Source organism: Coturnix japonica, chromosome 32 (genome assembly GCF_054131305.1).
Source record: "Coturnix japonica strain WE chromosome 32, WE-NBRP24, whole genome shotgun sequence".
Taxonomy (NCBI): Eukaryota; Metazoa; Chordata; class Aves; order Galliformes; family Phasianidae; genus Coturnix; species Coturnix japonica.
Window position 1 is genome coordinate 3,385,435 of NC_140694.1, and position 21,708 is coordinate 3,407,142.

General features: G+C 49.3%; 1 protein-coding gene and 1 long non-coding RNA gene across 3 annotated transcripts; both read right to left on the reverse strand.

Annotated features, from left to right (window-relative positions):
• Positions 1-2,694: 2,694 nt before the first annotated feature.
• On the reverse strand, positions 2,695-4,287 carry LOC146755484 (uncharacterized). 2 transcript variants are annotated; one of them, XR_014938083.1, is made up of 4 exons: positions 4,254-4,287; positions 3,925-4,171; positions 3,091-3,285; positions 2,695-2,773 (listed from the first exon to the last, which is right to left on the reverse strand). It is a non-coding gene; the product is annotated as an uncharacterized LOC146755484 (long non-coding RNA). The 2 variants fall into 2 exon arrangements; XR_014938082.1 differs by lacking the exon at positions 4,254-4,287 and having other exon boundaries at positions 3,925-4,232.
• Positions 4,288-4,504: 217 nt separating this feature from the next.
• Positions 4,505-10,655, reverse strand: LOC146755485 (uncharacterized). The gene is made up of 15 exons (XM_085525635.1): positions 10,572-10,655; positions 10,222-10,301; positions 9,842-9,953; positions 9,442-9,531; positions 9,097-9,201; positions 8,761-8,913; positions 8,452-8,603; positions 8,037-8,184; positions 7,734-7,871; positions 7,438-7,614; positions 7,026-7,181; positions 6,773-6,874; positions 6,553-6,655; positions 6,255-6,314; positions 4,505-5,988 (listed from the first exon to the last, which is right to left on the reverse strand). The coding sequence occupies exons 1-15, from the start codon at positions 10,644-10,646 to the stop codon at positions 5,840-5,842; spliced, it is 1,800 nt and encodes a 599-aa protein (XP_085381761.1). The 5' UTR covers positions 10,647-10,655; the 3' UTR covers positions 4,505-5,839.
• Between the last annotated feature and the right edge of the window lie 11,053 nt (positions 10,656-21,708).

The following is a 21,708-nucleotide window of genomic DNA, read 5'->3' on the forward strand; positions in this document are numbered from 1 at the left end:
AATATTTATTTCTTCTTCTGGTAGTATGTAGCAAATCATCTGTGCCTTACTGACTTCCCTTACTGACTGTGTTGCTAAATATCCTAATGGAAATCTCTTTTATTTGTATTTCTTTCTACTTTCCCCTGTTAAGGATTTCATGGCTGCTCTCAGGTCACCGTGGAGCCTTTTGTACTCCAGGCTGAACAGCCCCAGCTCTTTCAGCCTGTCCTCATAGGAGAGGTGTTCCAGCCCTTGAATCAGTTCTATGGCATGTATCAGTGACCTGTCCATGCTCCAACAGGTCCATGTCTCTCCTGTACTGAGGACTCTGCATCTGGATGCAGTACTCCAGATGAGGCCTCATCAGCACAGAGTAGAGGGGCAGGATCGCCTCCTTTGCCCTGCTGGCCGTGCTTCTTTTGATGCAGCCCAGGATATGGTTAACTTTCTGTGCTGTGAGAGCACACTGCTGGCTCATGTTCAGCTTCCCACCAACAGGAACCCCAGGTATTTTTCGCCAGGACTTTGCTCAATCCTTTCAGGCATTTCCCTTCCACTGAAAGCTTGATCCAGGATCTTGCCTTGTTCATGTGCACGGTGCTTTCTCACTTCATTGTGTGCACGGTGATTTCCCAAATAAGTCCAGATTTGCAGCATTTCCTTTCCAAAAAGAATTGAAGGTGGGGAATAAAGTGGGGAGGAGAGAGATAGATTCCAGCTGTATCTGCTGATCCATCTTTGCCTCATAGCAGGAAATAATCAAACACCTGTCTTAGTTCCTGGTGCTGTTCAAAGAGGAGCTCCTCATGAAAGATGAATTTCTTCCTCAAGTTCTATTGATCACAGTACCGGTCTGTTTATCAGTTTTCTGTTTTGGACCCCTCACTATAAGAAAGATATTGAGGCCCTAAATCTTGTCCAGTGAAAGGCAACAAAGCAGTGAAGGATCTGGAGCAAAATTAAGCTGGGCAGTTCTTTTTTTTTTTTTTTTGAGAACCAAAGCAATAATATTTTTATTTTATTTCTTTATTTATTGCTTACATCCCACTGAATGCAGCAAGAATATTCAGAAATATAAGTGTGAGGTGCCACTTCTCTCTTGCTGGTGCAAAAGCAGATCAAACCTCTGCACATCAGGAGCAAAAAGAGACAGATTTTGCAGAGCACTCCATAGCTGGGACTGCAGGAGGGCTCAGCCTGCTGTGCATAGCAAAGTTTCTCTTGTGTCCCTTGTCTCACTGCAGCTTTAAGGAATTCCCGAGGGGAGCTGCCTTAATAGCAAGTTGTACCACTTTTAAAGCTACATTTGTATCGCTCACACAGCAAGAGCTCTTGTCACATGGAAGCCATCGAATGAAAACACTGACGTGGCAAGAGAATAAGGCGAGATAATGAGAAATTAAGAGCATGAAAAGTAAATGCTCTAGAAAAGCTGACACTTCATAACACTTCAAGTGAACACTTGCCTGAATTTCAAAGTCGACCGATAAAAAGTTATTTGCTTTTCTTATGTAACAGAAATAGATAAAGAATTCTGTTTGGATAGGAAAAGATTCCACTAGGCTGCAATTTACGTATGGATGCTCAATATTTAAGGAAATTGATTCTTTTACTTTGTAAAAGTGCTGTGCGTCACAGGGCAACCATGGGTCCTGTGATCCATCCTGCCCAGCCCCACAGCACGGGGCTCAGCTGTGACCCAGGAGCAGCCACCATCCTGTCCATGGCAGGGTGACCCTGCGCATGCCATCGTGCCCTCCACCAGGCCATGGAAACTGCATTTTCTTCTTCCCCCCCCCATCCCCAGAATGATAAAAGACAGACTCCATCAAGTCAATAGAGATGCTCCTGTTTCAAGGTGTGCAGAAATTCCCACCCTGCAGTGGTTTGAACAAGGACTGGTGACACGAAACAAACGGGGCTGCAGAAAGCAGAAAGAAATTGGTCTGTGCTTTATGGGGCACATCCTGGAGCTCCTCTGAGATCCGAGTTCAGCACCAATGGGATCATGCAGAGAAATCCTTAAGTCCGAGTTCAAAAGTCGTTTCTTCAGTGACCAAAGGGAAGTGAGCGCGCATAAGGAGAGAATACCACTCCCAGGGCTCAACGCAGCCATTCCCCTGCAGCATTTGAAGCACGGACTCAGATGTGAATGATCCAAATCCTTTATTACAAGTTCTCACATCCATTATAAACCTTCACAAGTTTTTTTTTTTCTAACATATCCAATCAGAGCCGTGAGTCCCTTCTTCTCCTTCCAGAGGTGTCCTTGGTTCTCAGGCTGTTGATCTGGCTCCACAGCTGCTGCTCTGAACAGCTTTTCTTGTATTCCCACATTCCCCCACGAGCCCAGTGCGGGGCAGGGCAGGATGGAGCAGGGGATGCTCCAAGGGACCACAGGAGAGGTAGAAGAAAGCTCCAGTGTGAGACCAGGGCCTCGTCGGCCCCCTGAGCAGAGAAACATGAGCAGGGCAGCTGGAGAGGCTGCGTCCTCATTGACACTCCTGGGCTGAGCCTTCAGCCTTCTGAAGGGCTCCAGCCATGCACCATCGTTCTCTGTAGGATTGTCCTTCAGGTGTGCAGCCGTGGGGGACTCGTGCAGGATCAGGGTCCAACCCGTCCACACTCCGCTCCTGGCACAACCATCTCCATCCTCACCCATCTGCAGCCCTTCCCCACCCCACTGCAGAGCAAAGTGGGTACCCAGGGAAGAGCAGACGTTGCAGTTGGGATTCAGAGATCTCTGCAGGGAAGCTCAGGGTGAGCCAGGTCAGATGCGCAGCTCCGGCTGCTGCACAAACAAAAGAGAGTGGATTTCAGAGTCTTGCTGCCAAAATGCTCCCCAAGAACAGCAGGGGATGCCCAGCGCCAGGGAAGAGGGGACCCTGCATGGGGATATCCCAGAGAGCGGGCAGGGGACAGACTAAGACAGCAAGGTGAGAGGAAGGCACTGAGGGACCAGAAAGCTGCAAGATCCCCTCTGCCCTCTTCGCCCTCCAGGCTCCTGGCCCCACTCAGTGCAAACCCACCCAGGCCCAGGGATGACAAGTCAACACAGGGCACTCTCACCTCCTGCAGGATCTGGGGAGCACCAAGCCCGAGGCTCACCTGGAGGCAGTGAAGATGTGCTTGGAGTTGGTGCAGATGGCGTTGATGGGGCTGCCCTTTGATCTCCCCAACTGGGCCGAAGTTATCCATGTTCCAGACTTTGATCACGCCTCCTTGGTACGCACTCAACAACATGGGGCAGCCAGGGATGAAGGCCAGGGTACAGACCCAATCTTTGTGTGCTCTTGGGATTTGCTGTAGGTACATGGCAGAGCAGAGATCACAATCAGCCTCATGCACTCAGCTGCAGGGCTGCAGATCATCCACTGCTGCCCCAGAGTCAATCCAAATCACCAAGCTGGACGCAAGACTTGGGGCCTGAATCCTCTTCTCAGAGAGTAACATAGCAACTGATGCTCCAAGCCTATGTCCCAAGGGGAAGTGGCAGTTCTGGGTGCCCTTCAGTACACACCCATAGGCACACAGAGCCACTTGGCACACACACTGCCAGATCCCCAGGCTGCCTTTCCAGGATAGCAGGACCTAGACCAGGTCCCTCAGCCTTCCTCCTTCCACACTTCCACATACCCTCGATCACAATTCCACATACCCTCTATTACACTTCCACATACCCTCAGTTACACTTTCTTATACCATCAGAACAGTTTGTCCCATTCAAACACCTTTAATACCATATAACGTTCCCTTAGCAATCCGTATTGTTCAGTTATAAACAAAAAGTTACTTTCTCTTTAACCCTTTTTCCTTTGTACATGATTCCACTATTTATACCCTCAATTAATGATTCATACTGCATGTGATGTTATGATGTGGAATATGGACAGCAACAGCACAAAACCATGACACAGTGTTACCGACCCAACAGGCTCCGACCTTAGAGCCGCTCAGGGCTTTGCTAGCAGATCTCAGCAAGGAGGCTCCCACCTCCGTCTTCGGCACTCCATGGGAAGATTGTCGGGGTCACTGAGCTGCAGCAATACAACAGGGCTGGCAAAAATGTTCTTGGTTGGTGTGAGAGAACCTGAGCTGGGGCTCATCCAAGGAGATTCAGCGATCACAGCTTCTAGTCCTGCACTTCACACATAGCTCCAGGCAACAGCAAATTAACTGTCCCTAAACACTGCAAAAAGAGGATGGATCCAATTGGATGGCCCCTGAGATAGACAAAACTCAACACCCAACACAAAGCACAGTCCTCTCACCTGCTGGTCAGCAAACAACAGAGCACAACACACAACACAACCAGCATCCAGGACTCGTGCAAAAAAAGAAGAAAAAGAAATTGCTAGATGGTGTTTCTCAGAAACACAGAAGCACAAGCCAACTGGAAGATAGCTGCAATTATTCTTGAAAACAATGTCCTTTGTTATCTTGATGTGGCCAGTGTTGAGCGAAGCAAACAAAGTCAACCCGATTTTCTTACATTCAGATTAATCTGCAAGGCACAAAGTAATAAAGGTATGATTTTTATTAATAAACTGAGTGTTAGCAGCTGTCAGAAGAATGAATGTGTCACACACAGAGGTAAACTCCCACAGCAAAACTAGATGTAACATTTCCTATCTGTGTTTCATCCTCACAGGAAAAGCCTTTCTTCGCAAGATCTCCTGGAAGAGAGATGGTAAGAGACATGAAAACTGAAGGATCCGAGCACAGCTCTCCAGTAGCTCCCTCTGTACGTAGATGGTCGCAGAGACAAAAGGTCAAGTCCACTTTTGGAGGGAGCTTGGTGATGTTTACCACTAACGTTACACCACCTTCAGGTAAGTCTGCTCGCTTTCACATCCTTACAAAAGTGCATGAAATGGATCAGCATCCGCTTCTTTGGTTGACTGTTGCTTTTACTCTGAGGTCAAGTGATACAGGCTTTGCTGGTGATCTTCTCTACTCTATTGCTGTGGGTTTTTAAAATTACTATTTTTCCGCTTCAAAACATGCAACTTTGGCACTGTTTTCCCATTTCCAACAATGAAGTGAAATCCCGGTCTCATTTGGATGACAATAAGATGAACCACACTGCATTCTGAAGAGTACAAAACATGCTTGCTCTCTCCTTGGTTCTTGTGCACGGGGACACTAACACCAATTCAGTTCAAAGGAGAAATTTCCTCCAGTGACTCTTGTCCCCATGTCTTCCTTCATCTTCCATTATTTTGTTGTTGTGTTGCTGTTATTAGTAGTATTAGAAACAGTATTGTTGTTAATGAAGAGTCTAATGTCATCAAAGAAAGTTTGCAGAATCCTTTCTAATCCGGTTTTGAATTGCAAACTCAAAAGCAAAGATCTTGAATTCTGGATTCCTGGCTCTCCAAGACATAGGCAAAGAAAATGTGTTTCTTTGTCTTTTTCCACATGACACTTATGTCCAGGCACACAGCACTATAAGCAAGCAGGAGCTTTGCTGCCCAGCATTCCGGCTTTGCAAAAGCTAGAATAAACCACAACTTTTCTGCTTGCTTGTTTAAGTTCCAAGAACTCATATGAGGAGTTACAATTTAGTCAGTGTAATTATGATCAGTTCTGCATCTGTGTGCATACGTGCTGCTCTCTAGTGGTCATATTCTCCAGATCTTCCTTCCAAAGGCTTTCAATTGTGCTTTTCAATTTAATTAATCGCTAACTACAGACCCAGTTCTAACCAGCTTGGTTCCTGTTCTTTCTTCCAAGATGTCTGTGCTCCAAGGCTCCCGCTGTTGTTCAGGGGGTCTGTCTTGCGTGACAGGAACACATGTCCCAGCAACGTTGCTGTACAGGTGTCCTAGCAACGTTAATGAACAAGAATTATCCCTCAGAAGGCTATGCAGGACCAGCGGAAAATTGCTGGGAGCCTTCTCCGTGCTGGTGCCGCCTTCTGCCTTTGGTGTCTCAGCTTCTGGATGGTCTCAGATGCCATAGAACAGACTGTCAGATGGGGGTCATCTTCCAAAGGCTGAAGGGCTGCAACAGAAGGAAACAGAGCAGAGATGGGACCCCCAGTCTACAGAGAGCCACCAGCTTCCACTCTGGGCCTTGACAGCCCCACTCCTTGCTTTTCCTGGCCAGGAGGAGCACGGGAGACTGACGGGTCAGTGGAAGACACTGCTCAGGACTGCCATGAATGCTCCTCTGCCCCTGCAGCATTTCCTTGCAGCAGGGCAAAGCACAGCTGCATGCTGCCCAGCTCTGCCCCCAGCCCCAACACACACAGCACTGCCCTCACTCACCACTGCAGAGTTCATTCAGCATCTCCTCACTCTGCTCCCTGGCGTGCTTCCCAATCAGCCCTAGGGAAAGAGCTCTGTCAGACACCCACTCCCCAACATGCTGCCAGAAGCTCAGACCCCAACCCCGCCAGCCCAGCTGCTTCCCCTTCCATGCTGCAGGCAGGGACGGCACCTGAGGGGGGACCTGAGCAAGGCACCCACTGTGGCTACCGGCACGGGCAGGCTGTACCTGGGGGCTTCAGGGCTGTGCCTTCCTGCCAGGGCAGGGCCCAAAGAGGGACGCAGGGGTTGGGCTCACCAATGAATCTGACAGCCTCGCATCGCAAGGAGGCCTGAGAATCCTCCAGGTATGGCAGGCTCTGCTGCAGGTACCCTTCCACTCCCTTTCTGTCCTGCTGCAGCTGAAGAAGAGAACAAGAGCATGGGGCTTGCAGAGCAGCCACAGCTGCTGCTGCAACCCCTCCTCCAGCATCCCCTTTCCCCCAGCAAAAAGGTGGGGGCTGTGAGATTGTCCTCACCAAACACTTCATGATCCCCACTGCGTTCTTCTGCTGGGTCTGCTGCTTGAGCTCCTTCCACTTCAGGAACTTTGCACAGGACACAAGGGCTTCCCCAGATGCCTGCAGAACAACAGATGCAGGGACATGGCACCACACACACAGACACACATCCCAGTGTCTGAATGCTTGCTGAACTTGCTCTCAATTGCACATCACAGCTGAACTGTCAGCACACCACTGCCTGCACACTGCTCAGCTCTGAAATTCGTACCTGTGCTACGCTCAGGGTCTCGTCACTCATGTGAAAGAGCAGAGGGTGCAGGGCCCTGCGCACGATCTTCTTCATGCTTCCCTTCTGAGACCACAGCACAGCATCCATCACATCCATGAAGAGGCGGATGGAACCTTCTCGCACTTCAGATGATGCCTGAGGGAGAACAGGAGGACATCAGACCTCAGCAGCACACTCTCACTGCCCATGGTGAGCATGAGTGTAGGCTGAGCCCCAGCACAGGGGCCTGACATCACCAAGAACAACCAAGCTGCACTAGCAGGGACACGGCCAGCAGTGCTACAGAGCCCACAGGACATGTCATTCCTGAGAGCCCAGAGAAGGAAAGAAAGGAGAAGACGCTCCTGTCAAGCACCCACCCGCAGAGCTCAGCCTCCCACAACAGACTTACGTGATTAAAAAGAGGCAGGATCTTCTCAGCCAGCTCCAGAGCAAACGGACTGGCATGCCTCTTCCCCAGATGGTGCATTGCATTCCTGAAGATATTCAGCACCTTCACAGTAATGGCTGTGTTGGCAAACAGCAGGTTCTCCATGACGCCTGGAAGCAGGGCCCGGATTTCAATTGCCTGTACAAAGCACACAATTTCCTTTCCATCAGGAGGACAGATGCCAAGGCACAGTGTTGCCCATTGCCCCAGCGCCAGGCTGTCAACATGAGGCCTTCGTTTGACAAGGTCCTGCTCACCGTCTCAGGTCTATCAGACAGCAGCACGAGACGTCTGAGCACCAGCCAGAGCACTGGCAGGCTTTCCACATTCAGAAGCTTCTGGAGCAGTGCTGGCTTACACAGCTCCTTCACCAGCTCTTCAGTGGGAGGCATCGCCTGAAACCAACACAGCAGTGAGAGGCAGGCAGAGGCAGCAGGACATCCTGCACCCTGCAGCTCCTGGCTGCTCTGGCAGCTCAAGGCAGGGCACTAGGGAGACACAGCCCAGCCTGAGCTACCAGTGCTCTGTAGGAGAGCACGGTGCATTGTCCAGTAACTCACAGTCAAGCGAAGGAGGCCCAACTCCTCTGTGCTGATGCTCAATATCTCACACAGCTGTTGGTCCTGTAGAACACTGCTGAGCTCATCCCAGATCCGCTTGGATGCTTCCAGCAGGGTCAGCACACTCTTCAGTATGTCCAGGGTAGTGCTATAAACAGAGAGCAATGCTGCGTCAGCAGGGCTGCCTTAGCCACAGCACCATGGCTCAGGCAGGAGCCTGATGGGGGGCTCTGGGCTGCCATGGTTGGTATTGGCTGCTGCAGCCCTGAGCTGCCCACCAGCACTGGAAAGCACAGTGGGATGGAGGGCCTGCTCCTTGGGATGTCCTGCAGCTTTCCTTGGCTCTGGCAGCCAGACCATTTCTGAGCCCTGCTCTTCACATGGAACAAATGTGTGGGGCTGTCTGGGCTGATACCTGTCATTTTGTGGGAGGTCGGTCAACACACTCCTCAGCACATCCCTGGGAAACTGGACGGTCAGCATATCCAGCACTGAGAGCAGGATCTGCTGAACTGATGTGCTCTGGATCTTCAGGTTGGCGTGGATGAATCCCAGAATCTCTGGCACCTGTTGTGAGAACACAGGGAGACTGCTGCTGCCACTGGACTGCAGCCATTTGCCTCCCAGGCTGTGTTATTACTGCCCTTCCCACAGCTCATTGCTGCCTTCAAATGGCTTCAGTTCCCAAGAGCTGTGGCGGGCAGGGTTGCCTCACTCTGCTTACATCCATCAGCCAGGTGCCAGGGTTTCTCCGAAGCACATCCAGCATAGTCTCAGCCCACTTCTTCTCATCAAAACCATAGTCCCCAATGATCTTCTCCAGGGTTACAAGGGCAATGTCTGTCCTCTGAGAAGGGGCAAGGTTTTTTCCAAGGGGCTGCAGTAAGAAGGAAAAAAGGAGGGAAGGCATGTTAAACAGAATGAGAGAATAGCATCTGGAGCAGGATGAGCACAGGCAAAAGGAAGGATAAAGACCCTCCCTTCATGTCAAAAGCATTCTGAGGGTTCACACCTGAGCCGCAGCTTTTCTCACAGGTACACAATTTTCATGTCTCCTTACCTGCTGCCAGAAACTGCTGGTCATGAAGCCACTAAGCTTCCAGATGCGCCCCAAAGCCCTCTCACACACAGCCTGTGTCTTGGAGATGCTGAAAGGCAGCAGCACCTGTGAGGAGAGGAGCTGCTGGTTAGCCTGGGAGCTGCTGATGCCCACTGCAGGTCTGCTGAGCTCCTAGCTGGAATCACAGCATCCATCCAGGCTTCCCCTGAGCTTAAGCCAAGCCCATCATGGGGCTACTGCCGCCAGGGTCCCTTGCTGGCTCCAACTACTGCCAGTGCCGTTTCCATGGAGTGGGATAAACTACTAGAAGGGAGCTGTGGGGGCAGAACTTCACAATAGACAGACCTCCAAGATTCCCTGCAGCCGACTCTTGACACTGGCAATGGGACAGACATCTAGCACAATCTGCAGCATGTCGTCCATAGCTTCCAGGGTCTGTAAAGAGAACAGTGGGTTGTGGAAGTCTTTCAGGGTTCCCTTTCATACCCAGTAGACTGCTGTGAACCCCTCTGGCTGCCAAGGAAGGATACCCACAGATCTGTGCACAGGGGCACCCTGCAAGGCTGCTGCACTCAGAGCAGGCTACAACACAGGGTGTTTGCCAAGCCCAAGGCAAGAGTGAGAGGGGTGAGGGCAAGCAAGGCTGCTACCTTGTCCCACAAACATCTTGATAGATCTCTGGACACAAGTAATGTAAGCGGCAGCCCAGAGGCATGGGGTCAACAGTAGATTGCCCAGTACATACCTGGTTGTAGAGGGAGATGTTCAAGGCCCTGGCTGGAGGAAGATAGAAGACGATGCTGCAGCACACCTTGAAGAGATGGAGTATTTCTTCCTCTGTAACTGCATTAACTGTGCTGCAATTAGAGAGACACTGATGCTAGGAGCGGTGCCTGGGTGCTGAGGCAGGGCTGGAACAGGTCCTCCCCTGGGCAAGGCTCCCTGAGAGGGATGGGGAGCCCTGCCAGGAGGTGCCTCCTCCCCTACGGGGCTGCTCTGGGTCAGAGGACAGTCCTGATGTCACCAGCTTTGGGGCGAGGGCCAAGACTTAGTGGGGAGCTGCATCAGGGCCACCAGGATGGTGCCTGGGGGATGTGCTGGCAAAAGCAGGGGCTGGGCAGGTACCTCAAGGCAGCAATGGTGTTCATGCAGCAGTATCTCAGGCCGGTGCTCAGCTGCTCCATGGGCTCCTCACGCAACAGAACCTGCAAAGCACAATCAGGATGGCACCTGGCAGCTGCCAGCACCCAGCAACAGCAAACCTGCCACCGGCCGCTAGGGCCTGAGTCGCCCCAGTGGCCCTTGACAAACACTGGCACACTGGTGCTGCTGTCCACCTCCACTGCTGAGCTCTCAGCAGCACCTGGAGTCCCATCTGGGGCACTTGGGTGTCTGTGCATCATTTCCCTGCCTCCCTCTCCCCCTGTCCTGTCCTTCTCACAGGGTGCAGCTACCTGGGTGCCATGTCCCCTCACCTCAATCTTCTTGCACTGATTTTTCAGCAAGCAGAAGATATCATGGCTCAGTGTGAGGCTCGTCTGTCCAGCCATGCTGCACAGTTGTCATGGTTTAATAATTTTGTAATTTTTGCTATCAGTATTCCACATCATAACATCATATAAAGCATGAATAATTTTACTGAATCTGCAACTTACAGAAGAAGACTACATCTCCCAGGGAACAACACGATAGGTCACGGGACCTGGACTCTATATTAACTCTGTCGCAGAACAGACTGACGTCTTTCGAGTTCTGGCGTTCAGGGGAGTGTGTGGGAGCCTTCAGCCGTTCGCCTAGATTTACAGTAGGCCTCTCGGTTACGGGACTCATTCTCTCTCCTATTTTGCTTGATTCGTTAGCTCAATTTTCAATTATATTGTATTATATTGTGTTATCCTGTATTTCGATATAGTATTTAGTAAATAAGTGTGCCTCCTTAGATCGTTGCCGCTGTTTTCTTTTCCTAATTAATTTTTTTCCTTTCGGCCTAGGGCCCCTCCGGGGCCCACGGCCCCCTGTCACGGGCGCAGGTGGATTTTTAGTTCAAACCGTGACAGATTTTGGTGGAGAATGCAGGCAAATTGAGTTGCTGTTTTTCTGTGTTTTCTTCTGTTGCTCTTTTAGCTTTTAACAGAGCTACGAGTTTTTTTCCCTGTTAAGGAGCTATCTCGTGTTTGCGATTCTGCACCTGTGAGCTTGACCTTGAAAGTCCAGGCGGACTGCCAATACTCCGGTATATTTTATAAACACTGCTGAGCTTTGTTTTCTTTTACTTTTTTCTCTCTATTGGAGGAAAAAAACATGTTTTCTCTACTAAATTTGTTTTACCAGGGACTGTGTGCCATTGGTTCCTTTTTTGAGACGCTCCGAACATATTGGGTCATGTTTAAGCTAGCCACTTTTTCTTATGGAGCTATACAATTGTATAATGGATTGAAAGCATGGTTAGCAATGCTCACTTCATATCTGTATACAGCTCCAGAGGGAGCAACTAATGCAACTAATTATACAGAAATGGTGATTTTTAAGCGTGCTCCTCTTTCTTTCTATGAATCCTTTATGCAGTTTTTGAATGATCAGTGGGCCACACTCTTAATCTCCCTGATCTTACTGTTGATTATTGTAATAATCTCACTCAGTATCTGGATTTATAACATCCGGAGGAAGTCTTCCCTAGAACCAGAGAATACTGAGTGGCAGGGAATTGAAGAGATTCTCAAAGGACAGACATCTTCAGTGTTATGGAGCTTCACTCCTGAACACTTGAAGAATCCTGAGAGTTTGATTGCATATTTGAGGCAGGAATGTTGTGGCTCAGGCAGATCTCAGGAGGCACAAATGATTTTGGGCCTAGCTAATGCTTATCGGGCCTTAGTCAATACCATTCCTGAGAGGGAAGTTTTTGAAGCTGAGAGAGAGAGTCTCAGGGCCGAGAAGGAGAGTCTTAGAGCTGAGGCAGAAAAACTTTGGACTGAGAAGGTAGAGAGAGAAAAAGCTTTTGAAGCTGAGAGAAAAGATCTCCTGTACCAACGAGACTCAATCTGGTACGAGAAAGAGAGCCTTAGAGCTGACGCAGAAAAACTTTGGGATGAGAAGGTAGAGAGAGAAAAAGTTTTTGAAGCTGAGAGAAAAGATCTCCTGTACCAACGAGACTCAATCTGGTACGAGAAAGAGAATCTTAGAGCTGACGCAGAAAAACTTTGGGATGAGAAAAGCTCCCTGCAATCCCAACTCAACACTCTCCAGTTCGAGCACAGCGCCCTCCGGTCCGAGCACGGCGCCCTCCAGTCCGAGCACAGCGCCCTCCGGTCCGAGCACGACACTCTCCAGTCTGAGCACAGCGCCCTCCGGTCCGAGTACAACACTCTCCAGACTGAGCGCGATGCCCTCCGGACCGAGCACAATGCCCTCCAGACCGAGCACAACACTCTCCAGTCCAAGTATGACGCCGTCCAGTCTGAGTGCGGCACCCTCCAGGCCAAGCATGATGCCTTCCAATCCAACTGTGACACCCTCCAGTCCGAGCACAACACTCTTCAGTCTGTGCATAATGCCCTCCGGTCCGAGCATAACGCTCTTCAGACTGAGCACAATGCCCTTCGGACCGAGCACAACACTCTTCAGTCCGAGCATAATGCCCTCCAGTCCGAGCATAACGCAATTCAGACCGAGCACAATGCCCTCCAGACCAAGCTCAACACTCTCCAGACTGAGCACACTGCCCTCCAGGCCGAGCATAACGTCCTCCGGTTCGGGTACAACACTCTCCAGTCCAACTACAACAGCCTCCAGACTGAGCTTGGTGCTGTCCAGTTTGAGCGGAACGCTCTCCGAGACCAGCTATGTGCCCTCCAGGGTGAGTTGAATGTATTTAACCAACTACCAGGGGCACATGTAGTCCAATTTGGCCAGCCATTGGGGGCACATGTAGTCCAATCTGACCAGCCACCGGGGGCACAGGTAGTCCAATTGGACCAACCATCTGGGACACCAGATACAATGTTGGTTGCCCCTGTAAGAGGGCGAAAGACAAAACAAGTTTCAACTCAGTTAGAGAAAATGCAGAAGGAGTTAGAAGAGCGGAGGGAGTTAGGAGAGCAGGACTCAGGAGACTCAGGGGAGCAGGGGGAGTCAGAAGACCAGAAGAAGTTGGAGGAGCAGAGGATGTTAGAGGGGTATAAGAAGATGATAGAGGAGCAGAAGATGATAGAGGAGCAGAAGAAGGTAGAGGAGCAGAGGAAGTTAGGAGAGAGGAAAAAGAAGGAGGGTTACCTGGAGGAAATAACACAAGCATCAGGGTCAGGGTCAGAGTCAGAAGAGGAGCCAAAAGCTACTTTTTCTTTAGGAGAATTTCTCAAGTCCAAACTCGTAGATGGGGCAGCCTCATCAACACAGTTGCCACCATCAACACCTGGGACTCTTGATAGAGCAAAAGGTGAGCAAAGTATTACGACCATTATTGATCGATCTTTTAAACTGAGTGAAATTCGAGATCTAAGAAAGGATTACACACGTCAGCCAAAAGAAAATATGGTCACTTGGTTACTTCGCTGCTGGGACAATGGTGCCAACAGTGCATGGCTCGATGGCAGTGAAGCTCACCAACTGGGTAGCATTTCCAGGGACCCACGTGTGGACAGAGGTATTGGCACATGCCAAAATCGGTCCTACACCCTCTGGAAGCGGATGTTGATAGCGGTAAGAGATAGATTCCCCTTTAAACGGGACTTGGAGCCTGAGAGAAAGAAATGGACTGATATTGAGAAAGGTATCCAGTTTTTGAGAGAAAATGCTCTGGTGGAAATGCTATACAGCCGCGAGTTCAATCGTAATGATCCAGACCAATTACATGATCCCGAAGCAGTCCGCGTTCCACGACAAATGTGGCGTGACTTTACAAAAGCAGCTCCAGAAAAGCATGCCAGTGCACTTGCATTAGTATATGGCAAAGGGGACAGGAAACCCTTTGTGAATGAACTAATTGGCAGACTTCAGGAACTTGAATTATTTATAAGCGCCACAGAAGTTAATCTGTATACTTCAGCCATTGTCAAAATTGTGGAAAGGTTAAACGAAGTGGAGGGAACACAAAATGATATTATTGACAAATTGGCTAATGTGCCTGATGTAGATGAATCCACGGTGGTACAAGATGATGGAAACCAGGATTTCCACAATCGCCTATTGAGGAAGCTAAACAACATGAGTTCCTCTCGACCTGTATCATCGAAAATCTCAACCATTAAAAAGAGACGTCCTCGTATTCAAGCAAATGACGATGATAAGTCACCTCGAATCAACAATGAGACTACACGTCTTGCCTTGTTGCTTTTCCTCTGTAGTCATGGGGAGGACATGAAGAAGTGGTGTAATTCATCCACTTCTGCACTTCAGGCACGAGTGAAAGAATTACAAGGTGAAACAACTACCAAGGTGAACTCTTCCAAGAAGGGGAGAGTTCCAGTTGCTGCAAGTCAACGAGGTAAACAATAGAGGGGCCCTGCCCCCAGCCAGGGGGGGGAAAGGGACAACAGAGTATACTGGACTGTGTGGATTAAGTGGCCTGGCACATCTCAACCACAGAAATATAAAGCCTTGGTGGACACTGGTGCACAATGCACCCTAATGCCCTCAAGTCACCAAGGGACACAACCAATATATATCCATGGAGTGACTGGGGGTTCCCAAGAATTGACTATGTTGGAGGCCGAAATAAGCCTCACTGGTAAAAACTGGCGAAGGCACCCTATTGTGACTGGTCCAGAGGCTCCATGTATACTGGGAATCGATTACCTTAGGATGGGATATTTCAAGGATCCCAAGGGGTATTGATGGGCCTTTGGGATAGCTGCTGTAAACACAAATGGTGTTAAGCAGCTGTCAACTTTACCTGGTCTGTCAGATGATCCTTCTGCTGTGGGGTTGCTCCAGGTAAAAGACCAAGAGGTACCAATTGCCACCAGAGTGGTTCACAGACGGCAGTACCGCACCAACAGGGACTCATTGCTCCCCATTCACAAGCTAATTCGCCAATTAGAAAATCAGGGAGTGATTAGCAAAACGCACTCGCCTTTTAACAGCCCCATATGGCCAGTGCGTAAAACCAGTGGGGAATGGAGGCTGACGGTAGATTACCGTGGCCTGAATGAAGTTACACCTCCATTAAGTGCTGCTGTACCAGACATGCTAGAACTCCAGTATGAACTGGAGTCAAAAGAAGCTAGGTGGTATGCCACCATTGATATTGCTAATGCCTTCTTTTCCATCCCATTGGCTGCAAAATGTAGGCCACAGTTTGCTTTTACCTGGAGAGGTATTCAGTATACCTGGAACCGTTTACCCCAGGGGTGGAAGCACAGCCCAACAATTTGCCATGGATTGATCCAAGCTGTTTTGGAACAGGGTAATGCTCCTGAGCACTTACAGTATATTGATGACATTGTGGTGTGGGGCCATACAGCAGCAGAGGTTTCCAAGAAAGGGAAACAGATAATCCAAATTCTTTTGAAAGCTGGTTTTGCCATTAAGCGCAGCAAGGTGAAGGGGCCTGCCCAGGAAATCCAGTTCTTAGGTATAAAATGGCAAGATGGACGTCGTCACATCCCAGCAGATGTGATTGACAAAATCACTGCTATGTCTCCGCCCACAAATAAAACAGAGACCCAATCTTTTCTGGGAGTAGTGGGCTTTTGGAGAATGTCCCAAACTACAGCCACATAGTGAGCCCTCTCTATCAGGTAACACGGAAGAAGAATAATTTCTCGTGGGGTCCTGAGCAGCAGCAGGCTTTTGAGCAGATAAAACAAGAAATAGCCCGTGCCGTGGCCTTGGGGCCAGTACGGACGGGACAGGATGTGAAGAACATCCTCTACACTGCTGCTGGAGAGAAAGGTCCCACCTGGAGTTTGTGGCAAAGAGCCTCAGGAGAGACCCGAGGCCGACCCCTAGGATTTTGGAGTCGAGCATATAAAGGGTCTGAGGAGCGCTACACTCCAACTGAGAAGGAGATCTTAGCCGTGTATGAGGGGGTTCGGGCTGCTTCTGAAGTAGTTGGGACAGAGGTTCAGCTTCTTCTAGCACCTCGCTTGCCAGTAATAAACTGGATGTTTAAAGGACAGGTTCCCTCCACCCATCATGTTACTGATGCCACTTGGAGTAAGTGGATTTCATTAATTACTCAACGAGCTCGAATGGGAAAACTCAGCCGTCCTGGAATTCTAGAAGTGATCATGGACTGGCCTGAGGGTAAAAAAATTGAAATACCACCTACAGAAGAGGTATCACGTGCTAAAGAGGCACCACCATACAATGAGCTACCAGAAAACGAAAAGAAATTTGCCCTATTCACAGACGGATCATGTCGTATTGTAGGGAAGCATCGCAGATGGAAAGCTGCTGTATGGAGCCCCACACGACAAGTTGCAGAGGCCACTGAAGGTAAAGGAGAATCAAGTCAATTCGCAGAGGTAAAGGCTGTTCAGCTGGCTTTAGATGTGGCTGAACGGGAGAGGTGGCCAATGCTTCATCTTTATACTGATTCATGGATGGTGGCAAATGCCTTATGGGGGTGGTTGCAACAGTGGGAGGATGATAATTGGCAACGAAAGGGTAAACCTGTTTGGGCTGCTGAACTATGGAAAGACATTGCTGCCCGAATAAGGAACATTGTTGTAAAGGTGCGCCATGTAGATGCTCATGTGCCTAAAAGTAAGGCTACTGAAGAACATAAAAATAACCATCAGGTTGATCGAGCTGCCAAAATTGAGGTGGCTCAAATAGACTTGGACTGGCAGAACAAGGGTGAATTATTCCTAGCTCGGTGGGCCCATGAGACTTCAGGTCATCAAGGAAGGGATGCAACATATAAGTGGGCCAGAGACCGAGGGGTGGACTTAACTATGGACGCTATTGCTCAAGTTATTCATGATTGTGAAACATGCGCCATAATTAAACAAGCCAAGAGGATGAAACCTCTTTGGGGGGAAGGGCGATGGCAAAAGTATAAATATGGAGAGGCATGGCAGGTTGATTATATCACCTTGCCACGATCTCGCAATGGTAAGCGTTATGTACTCACCATGGTGGAGGCAACCACTGGGTGGCTCGAAACATACGCAGTACCCCATGCTACCGCCCAAAACACCATATTAGGGTTGGAAAAGCAAATCCTGTGGCGGCATGGCACTCCAGAAAGAATTGAATCAGATAATGGGACCCATTTTAAAAATTCCCTTGTAACCACTTGGGCCAAAAATCATGGCATTGAGTGGATTTACCATATTCCCTATCATGCACCAGCTTCTGGTAAGATTGAACGATTCAATGGGTTGTTGAAAACTATGTTGAAAGCAATGGGTGGTGGAACGTATAAAAATTGGGAGAACCATTTAGCAGAAGCCACCTGGTTGGTCAACACTCGAGGATCTAGTAATCGCAATGGTCCTAACCAATCCAGCTCCCTACGTACCGTGGAGGGAGATAAGGTTCCTGTAGTACACATAAAGAGCGTGTTGGGAAAGACGGTTTGGGTCCTTCCAGCGTCTGGAAAGGGCAAACCTCTCCGGGGTACTGTCTTTGCCCAGGGACCTGGGTGCACATGGTGGGTGATGGACAAAAATGGGAATGTTCAATGTGTACCACAAGGGAATTTGATGTTGGGGGAGTGCAGCCAATGATTTTCTTGTAGATATATAGGTAGAGGCTCAGAAAATATTTCAATTAGGTACAGAATAGTTCAATTAGGTACAGGACTTAAGATAGAGTGGATTAATGTTAAGGAAACACTTTTCTCTATATACCTTAATTAGGCATTCTGTAAGCAAGTTTTCCATCTGGACTCTATATCCTGCACTGGCCATGCATGTGTAGAGCACACATGGAAAGAAGTATAAGTCAAAAGGAAATCTGCTGTGGTGGCTGGGAAAGGATGAGTGCACCTTGATGTGGGGGACGCCCTACCAGCGCTGCCTTTCCCCTCTACCGCTGACATGTTTTCCTTTTTCTGGCAGTTTTGCCATTTTCTCAAAATTAATAAATAGTAGGTTAGGTTATAGAGTTTTGTTCTCAACTTAGGGATTTGTATGGAATAAATATAAATTGTTGAGGAAAATAAGGTTGCTGATTATTCACAATTATACATATGAGTGTGTATGTATGTATAAATATAATGTAATGATGTAGAATAAGGGGTGGAATGTCATGGTTTAATAATTTTGTAATTTTTGCTATCAGTATTCCACATCATAACATCATATAAAGCATGAATAATTTTACTGAATCTGCAACTTACAGAAGAAGACTACATCTCCCAGGGAACAACACGATAGGTCACGGGACCTGGACTCTATATTAACTCTGTCGCAGAACAGACTGACGTCTTTCGAGTTCTGGCGTTCAGGGGAGTGTGTGGGAGCCTTCAGCCGTTCGCCTAGATTTACAGTAGGCCTCTCGGTTACGGGACTCATTCTCTCTCCTATTTTGCTTGATTCGTTAGCTCAATTTTCAATTATCTTGTATTATATTGTGTTATCCTGTATTTCGATATAGTATTTAGTAAATAAGTGTGCCTCCTTAGATCGTTGCTGCTGTTTTCTTTTCCTAATTAATTTTTTTCCTTTCGGCCTAGGGCCCCTCCGGGGCCCACGGCCCCCTGTCACGGGCGCAGGTGGATTTTTAGTTCAAACCGTGACAACAGTATACAAATGGAATTGAGGAACTGCAGTTTCTGCACCAGATCCTGGCAAGCACACAGAGACCGAGGAGTGTGAGTGGGGACAGCCATGGCCAGGGGGACCAGGCGTTGCGGGGTGTGGAGCAGCACAGGACAGCTGCAGGACAGCAGCAGCTCTGCCCGGCCATCAGCCCTCCTGCAGCCTGAAGGCAGAGCCAGAGGGACCGTCTGGAGATGCAGGTATAGCCACGATGGAGATGGCTGCTCTTACCATTTCCATGCTGATGGTGTTGGCTTGGATGAAGTCCACTGCCTCCTGTTCCACATCAGACAGAGGCAGCAATTCAGCATCTGAGCAAGGAGAGAGAGCAGTGCTATAGAGGGGCCAAAGGCAGGCGGGAGCAGAAGGAGCTCTGCCCTCTCCGGCCCTGGGCTCGCTCCCCTGGCACAGTCTGCCCGTGACAAGGGTTCCTGGTGTGGAGCAGGGGGCACTCGCTGCCCCAGCCCTGCCCACCCCGCTTTAGAACCTCACTCACCAGCATGCAGAGGCATCACCTCCGTAACTTGGTAGGGCTCCGCTGGAGATCTTCTGTCCTGGGGAGCCCCACTCTCCTCCCCGGCCATGCACGCGACGCCCATCACAGCAGCTGTGACGTGCTGGAACAGAACGGAAACACATTTCTGTTTTCTGTATTCACACAGCACAGTATGGGTACAATTCGTCAGAACTACCCGCGCATACCCTGCGGCAAAACCATGTGCGGGGACAAAACATGGCACGTACCTGGCAGTGAGATCACTTCAAGCTATCTGCAGCAGTTCCTTGTCGCTTTGCTCAGATGGAATGAGAGCAAAAGCTGCACCGAGGCAGTGGGCGGAGGGTGAGGAGAGGAGAGAGAAAGAGCAGGTCAGTGAGCAGGGCTAAGACATCCATGGAATAACACACACAGCACAACCGTCCCACCCACTTGCTGCAAGACATGCTGAGTCTCAGGCTACGTGATGCCTGTCCACCCAGCAACTTTACAATGCTTCCACTACTGAGCAAAGACAATGGAAGAAGCACGGGACAGGTGCCAACTTTACTGATACCCCCTTTGGAACGTGTGTACCAGGGGAAAATTACATCTGATGGTCAAGAGTAAGCAATACGGTGCTGTGAGCTCCGACAGCCAGCAGTTCTCAACACCTCACTGCCCACCCATCCATCCCACGCCAGCTCAACTTACCTACAAGCTGCTGCACACGACGGTGTGAAGAAAAAGGCAATAAAGGCAATAACTAAAGGCACTAACTAAAGGCACTAACTAAAGGTACTAACTAAAGGTACTAACTAACAACACTAACTAACAACACTAACAACACTAACTAACAACACTAACAACACTAACTAACAACACTAACTAACAACACTAACAACACTAACTAACAGCACTAACGGCACTAAAGGCACAAGACCAACAAGACAACCAACCACTCCGACCACTAGCTCACCCACAAAGGAACACAGAACGCACCGCTCCTCCCCTCATTCCAGCCGCTTATGACATCACCAACGGCCAACAGCCTTGTCCACCATGACCCCCCACAAGGCGGGGAGCCAAGACCACGTGGTCACGTCTGATTCCAACACGGCACCACAACATTCCAGGACTCAGTGTGGGCTTGGAATTCTATCCTGGTGTGGCAGCGCAATGGGAGGTGTTAGGGCACAGCTGAAGAGCTGACAGACAACGGACGTTTCCAAAGGAGGGTGCCAGATTAACTCTCAGCATTCTCTTGCGGGGCTCTTAGGAATGCTTCAAACCCATTTTCACTGCCTAGCTCATTTCTAGAAAGTCCAGTTGAGAAATGCTCACTTTGTCTGGGGAACGCCTCTATGCATCATGAATGAAAAATAAAATAAAATGGGCACGCGACCCTATGAAAATTACCTCTCTGCTCTTGTTGTCAGCCAGACACCTCAGATGAGCATGACGTGTCCCTGCTCCTGAATGAAGATTCACCCAAGTCTGTGTTCCTCTCTGCTCCATCTCTGGCTCTAAAAGAAACACAGACAGAGATGATTACAAGATTCTTTGTGCAGACGAAAGACAAGGGTGCACACGAATTCGGTTTAGCAAGAAATACTACAGTCCCAATGGACTGCTGTGGTACTATTTGAATCCTCATTTGGGGCTGGAGCTCAACAGGTCACACATCAGAAATAACACAAAGTGCATCTGGAAGACATGTCTCAAAGCCCAGAAAATCCAACACGGGAGGGGGCTGGACAGTGGACCACAAGTGTCCATTTCCATTGCAGCTCCCTGTAGAGAACAGCACCAATCAGCAGGCGTGAATCAATTCATTCACAAGCTGCACAATGACTCTGTTCTTTACATGATAAAGAAACACACAGAGATTCCTGACCAAAAAGTTGGGAGTTAATAACGACCAAAGAGGTTCCTGTTCCTACGCCTCATCCTCTCACCCCAACTCCTGGGTGATGCCCACAGGCTTCAAGTCAGCTCTCAAATCCATTGAACTCCAGTCACAGAACTCCATCAAAAAGGATGTCACACATGTGACACTTACATACATTTTGCATCAGAAACAGTGATGCCAGCAGGAGCAGAGAGGCGATTGTCCCTCTGTACTCAGCACTGGTGAGGCCACAACTCTAATTCTGTGTCCAGTTTGTGCCCCTCACTGCAAAAAAGACACTGAGGCATTGGAACGTGTTCAAAGAAGGGCAACAAAGCTGGTGAGGGGTCTGGAGCACAATGGGGCCATATGAGGAGAGGCTGCAGGAGATGGGAATGTCCAGCCTGGAGAAGAGGTGGCTCAGGGGAGACCTCATTGCTCTCTATAACTTCCTGAAGGGAGGTTGCAGTGAGCTGGTAGTTGGCCTCTTCTCTCGTGTCATTACTGATAGAACTAGAGGGAATGGTTCCAAGCTG

Bases quoted from the DNA above. Each gene is read 5' to 3' on its own strand.
- LOC146755485 (XM_085525635.1), bottom strand. From the start codon at position 10,646: ATGGCTGGACAGACGAGCCTCACACTGAGCCATGATATCTTCTGCTTG. The intron at 6,875-7,025 runs GTACGAATTTCA...GTTGTTCTGCAG, and splicing joins AGACCCTGAGCGTAGCACAG to GCATCTGGGGAAGCCCTTGT. The intron at 5,989-6,254 runs GTGAGTGAGGGC...CTTCTGTTGCAG, and splicing joins GCTGAATGAACTCTGCAGTG to CCCTTCAGCCTTTGGAAGAT.